This window comes from Notothenia coriiceps, unplaced genomic scaffold, assembly GCF_000735185.1.
Source record: "Notothenia coriiceps isolate Sejong01 unplaced genomic scaffold, NC01 NC01_scaffold00009534, whole genome shotgun sequence".
In the NCBI taxonomy this organism is placed as follows: domain Eukaryota; kingdom Metazoa; phylum Chordata; class Actinopteri; order Perciformes; family Nototheniidae; genus Notothenia; species Notothenia coriiceps.
The window spans coordinates 4,068-10,028 of NW_011342235.1; the positions used below are offsets into that span (position 1 = coordinate 4,068).

At 39.4% G+C, this 5,961-nt stretch overlaps 1 protein-coding gene across 1 annotated transcript; it reads left to right on the forward strand.

Annotated features, from left to right (window-relative positions):
* Positions 1 to 252: 252 nt before the first annotated feature.
* LOC104945354 (inositol-tetrakisphosphate 1-kinase-like) lies at positions 253 to 5,842 on the forward strand (the record flags this gene model as incomplete). Its single annotated transcript, XM_010771004.1, has 7 exons — positions 253 to 495; positions 864 to 981; positions 2,740 to 2,835; positions 4,089 to 4,129; positions 4,213 to 4,378; positions 5,202 to 5,269; positions 5,680 to 5,842. Coding segments are annotated over exons 1-7 (796 nt in total), but the record flags the coding sequence as incomplete, so codon positions are not given.
* Between the last annotated feature and the right edge of the window lie 119 nt (positions 5,843 to 5,961).

The following is a 5,961-nucleotide window of genomic DNA, read 5'->3' on the forward strand; positions in this document are numbered from 1 at the left end:
ATAGACCAGTTTAAGATGGTTGCTGGTTTTAGCTGGTTTTAGCTGGTGTTAGGCTGGTTTAGTTGGTTTACCAGGCTGGACAAGCTGGCCAGGCTGGACAAGCTCTCCCTAGTTACCCATTGTTTATTAATGTTTAACAGAGTTTTATGATTATAATCCCATTCTTTGTTTTAAAAACAGTATAGTCCCGCCACTTCAGCTCAACAATATTTCCTGTTCACCTGTGACCATGCCTATGACCCTAAAACACCTGACCAGTTCCTCACAGACTGGATCATACTGCCCCCTGATGGCCAAACACTGTAACGTTATGTAATGAAAAACATACAATTAAAAACCTCAACATGTTAAATGGCTAATATATCCTGTCAGATCGACCTCACTCAGCCAATGGGACCTCAGGGACCCTTTGACGTCATCGTCCACAAGCTGTCTGACGTCATTGTGGAGGCTGAGCACGACAGCCAATCACAGGAGCTCCTCGCCAACTTCCAGGTAATAGCAATTATCCAACTTTTACATTAATTATACAACTGTGCAATACTCATATCAATTTAAAATGACTTTACCTCACAGCATTAATAGTATTAATAAAATATAATGTATAATTGTAATTTACACATTTTACATATTTGCATTTTTTTTATCGTGACTTTTCCATGTTTTCTAAAATATTTGTATTATATGTATTTATTCTATTTTATTCATACATTTTTATTTTACTTTATTTTATTCCAAAATTAAGTAACTATTTCTGATCCTGATTAAAGAGGAATATTGATTATGAATGAAGTTGTTTTCTTCTTAATAAGCCGTTATTATTGATACTGTATGTTCGATGATGTCTGTCTCTCTCATTTCAGAGTTTTGTGTCAGTTAACCCCAGCACGGTTCTTCTGGACCCGCTGCCCGCCATGACCCGGCTGCTCGACCGCTTCGCATCGTATCGGATCATGAGCAAGCTGCACAATTCACTCCGAGGTGAACTGCAACTTTGTTCATTTCAATTACACTAAACAACAACAGAAAACACACAACAATAACAAATCCAACCATTTCAATAAGTGAGGTTGGTTAAGGCAAAGTGCTACAATCCTAAAGTGTACACAGGAGGTGCAAATCAATGTTTATTACACTAGAAATAAGTACAAATTATGCATTTTGTCCAATGTCTCAAAGAGAGGATTGTCTATGTGTATTGTATATTGTACTGCTTTTAGTGCTGCCCCCCTTTTAGTTGACTAATTGGTTGTTTTGGTTCGGATACAGTGGCGGACTGGCCATCGGGACGTTCGGGACGAATCCCGATGGCCAGGTGTTGTGTCAAATTATGCACCCCCATCGTGAAATGCACCCCCTGGCCTGCCGTGAAAAGCACCCCCCCCCAAAAAAGATGCCTCTATTAATCCCACCCTCAAGCACTTTGGAGGGTATAGTTGTAGGACTAGTTCCAATAAATGGAGCAAGTTTCATGTATGTGACACGTTTATTGTCAGAGATAGCAAGGGGTGCATATCGTGGCAACCAGGCTGTTCATAAAAAGCACCCCCAAAATAAAAATGTTTCTATTAATCCCACCCTCAAGCACTTGCTGTAAAAATAAACAATACATTGTAAAGCACAAGTACAAGCACAAGTATACAGACAGGACCTCACAATTAAATAAAAACATATATTAAATTAAAAAACTGAAAAATAAAATAAGTGACGACTGAATGCAAAATCCAGGATTCGACAACCCAACCATCAAAAAGACAACATAGAATAGCGGACTATACGTTCAAATGCGCGTTCCCGTGTCAAGGCGTGCATTTCACGACGGGGTGCATAATTTGACACAAAACCTGTACCGAAGTGGGTCGGTCGGACGATGTGGGCCAGTCGGATAAGTCACTAGCCCCCCCCCCGTTGACAATTTACTAGCGGTACCGAAGTGGGCCGGTCGAGATGCCCGGGCTGATTTTTAGTGTCCGCCCCTGTTCGGGTATATTATTACATTTAAACACTTTTACTTAGTGAATCTCTTATTTCCAGGAGTCTTCTCTTCTCTCATCTCATTGTAAAGGAAAGTTCACACCCCCGGTTTTCACCTGTTTGAAAAAGTAAAATGAAAAGCAAAGACAAACAGACTCAAAGACAGTTTCTTCCCCAGAGCAATCATGGCTGAACTCTTGCACTAAAACCGCTTAGTCTTCCTCCCCTGCGCAATAATATATACCATTGATCATACACACAAACATATTTACTCTACCATGAAGTCATTCCTGCACTTCATTTCGTTATTCTTGTTATGTATGTTTGTATGTATGAATGCTGCGTGTCTTTGCTGTCCTCAAAGTCTAAGTCAACTTTATTGTCAGCCTTTCAGTTTGTGTGCACAGACAGAGAGATCAAAATACCCTTTCCCACAATCCCAAATACAAAAATGCAAATATATATACAAATATGTGTAAAATATGTATACACCAAATCACACATTTATAAATATGCACACATTAAGATGAAAGCACAACAATCAATATAAAATAACAGTCAATATCTTTGGGAATGTACATTAGTGCAAGATTATTTTTCATTTCACGTGTATAATGAAAATAAATGCTTCTAATCCAATCAAAAGACAGGATTTGAAGTGATGCTTTGGTATGATACGTTTTACATCCACAGACCCGTTGATTACACTGCTTAATCCATTATTATAATTATTGTATGTTCTACTGTATATCTTCTCTCCGACAGACTGGCGTGTCTGCAGTCCTTCCTACCTGGAGATCCAGAGTGCTGATGATCTGTCGTCCGTTCAACAAGCTGTGACCACACTCAGCTTTCCTCTCAGTCAGTGCTCGCTCTCTCTCTCTCTCTCTCTCTCTCTCTCTCTCTCTCTCAATTCAATTCAATTCAATTCAATTCAAAGGGGAATTTATTGGCATGAAAGTTAAATTAAACAATGTTGCCAAAGCATCACAATACAAAATAATTAACAACATTAACATACATTTCAAATGTTTACATATTATTGATGATATATATATACAGTGATCTCTCTCTCTCTCTCTCTCTCTCTCTCTCTCTCTCTCTCTGTATCCTTCCTTTCTGTTCATTAGCAAACACACTACATTTTGAGACATCAGGGGTGTCAAACTCAATTTCATCGCGGGCCACATCAGCATTATGGTTGCACTCAAACGGCCGGTTGTAACTTTAAGACTATATAATTATACATATATAAATATATAATATATATACAATAATGTACTATATTACGTTATTTCCTCTGCATTGGATTATTATCGGATAGGGTAATAACTTCATAATTAATTACGCCTGGAAGCAAATAATTGCAAGTCTCTTCAGTGCTCATGTCACAAAATTAGATGCATTGTGGGACATGTAGTTTATGGGCAACGTGCTTCTGTAAAGCGGCATCTAACCGTATAATAAACGTATTATATTCTTTGCAAGCTCTTGCGGGCCGGATAAAATGAAGTCTTGAGTTTGACCCCCCTGCTCTACATGCAAGAACAATAAGGTGTTTATTTACTGGTCTATTTGCATCCGTACACTTCTCCTGAATCCACCAAAAGTCACCACTGAATGATTCCTTGTTTGCATATCTAAACGAAAACTGTAAATACCAAAAATTATTGTGTAAGTACTACACTTTGTAAACATTTAAACACATTTTTCTTCTTATACTCGGAGCCTGAAATCTCCACTTAAGTAGCACTCACATACAACTCACTCTCCAGTTTCATTACTTTCTTTATTGCAAAGGTTTTCACTGAGCAGTTTGTTCATTTATCATTCATAGCCTGATTCATAGAGACTTTAATTGCTAAAAACTACTAAAAACATGGAGAAATATCGTTTTCAGTGTCGAAAAAACTATATATTGATTTCCTCTTGTCGCCAATGTTTTAACAAAATGAAATTTGAACCTGCTTTCATCCAATGATTAGATTTCTGTTGTGAATTTGCACATAGTTAATAAGATAATGCAACATGCAAGTGTCCTTCCTTCCTGTTTGCTTCCTCATGATGTTTGACAGAATGCACAAACACTTCCTCTTTGTCTCTGTTGACCCCAGTTTGTAAAACCAGAGTGGCTCACGGCTCCCTCTCCCACGAGGTGAGTAAGGTCAGCATTATGAATGTGTCTCTTCCTTTGGTCTCCTCTCTGTTCACTAAGTGCGTGATGTGTGTGCTTTGCAGATGTGTCTGATCTTTAGTGGGGAGGGTCTGGCAGATGTTCGAGCTCCCTGTGTTCTGCAGAGCTTCGTTAATCACGGAGCTGTTCTGCACAAAGTCTTCGTGGTGGGAGAGAAACACTTCTGCGTAGAGAGACCCTCCCTCAAGAACTTCCCTCCTGGCCCCTGTGGTCAGTCTGCAGGAACTAAAAAAAGACCTCCATTCATTTCATTTCCTTTCCTTTCCTATGCTTTTCTTTTCGTTCCTTCCCTTTCCTTTCCTTTAATTTCCCCTCCTTTCCTCTCCTCTCCTCTCCTTTCCTTTCCTTTCCTATCATTTTCTTTCCTTCCCTTTCCTTTCACTTCATTCCTTTCCCTCTCATCTCCTTTTCCTTCTTTTACCATACTTTCCTTTCCTGTCTTTTAATTTGCTTTCCTCTCCTCTCCTTTCCTTTCCTTTCCTTTCCTATCCTTTTCTTTCCTCTCCTCTCCTTTCATTTCCTTTTTTTCCTTATCATTTTCTTTCCCTCCCTTTTCTTTCATTTCCTTTCCTCTCCTTTCATTTCCTTTCATTTTCTTTACTTCCCTTCCCTTTCCTTTCCTTTCCATTAATTTCCTTCCTTTCCCTCTCATCTCCTTTTCCTTCCTTTACTATACTTTCCTTTCCTTTTCTGTCTTTTAATTTGCTTTCCTTTCCTTTCCTATATACCTTATTTTTTTCCCTTTCATTTACTTAATTCCTTTCCTTTCCTTCCCTATGACTTTGGTGATTTACTTTCTTTTAATCTAGTGCCACCTGCAGGCTTTTAAAATGTTTTGTTGTAAAATGGAAAAAGTATGGAGCAGGTTCTGTGGCTAAATAAATACTAAATGTTCTGTATTTGCTTGTAAAGTGTCTTGGAGCACTATAAGCGCTATATAAATACCACATATAATTATTGTACTGTCTCTGTTTCGCTTTGACCTACGGTACCAAGTGTCCTCTCCTCACGTACGTCTTCTCTCTGCCTCCAGACAGGAACACGATCTTCTTCAACAGCCATCATGTGTCCAAGCCCGAGTCCAACTCTGCTCTCACAGCAGTAAGTCATAACGCTGTTTTTAACAAAGCCTATATCGACTTCTCCTCTTATTTCTCACTTCTTATCCCAACCTAAGGGATACTGCAAAACTGCCCTCATTGAATGTGAAGTGAACATGTAGATTCCGTCCCATTTCCACATAACTCTCTGTAAATAAATGATAGACTTGTCCTCCTTCTTGTCTTCCTGATGTTTAAGCTTTTTACAGCTGCTTACCCAGAAGTCTTTTAACTTGTTTTAGCACCTACCGTATTTACAATGTTGTTTTGAAACTATTCTGTATCTCTTTTATGCATGGGTTTTATGAATCTGTTATTCCATTATGTTTATTTATTGTGTTCCTTTCTGTTGTCTTCTTATTAAGTGTTAATGTTGATGTGCTGTATAAACAAACGTACCTCACCTCTCAGCTGGACGAGCAGACGCCCCTGCTGCCCCCCCCCAGCTCTGAGGCCGTGGCCGCTCTGGTCAAAGAGCTGCGACTTCAGCTCGGCATGGCTCTGTTCGGCGTGGACATCATCATCAACATACACACACACACCCTCACCGTCATCGACATCAACATCTTCCCAGGTAGCTACACACACACACACACACACACACACACACACACACACACACACACACACACACACACACACACACACACACACACACACACACTGTCATCGACATCAATATCTTCCCAGGTA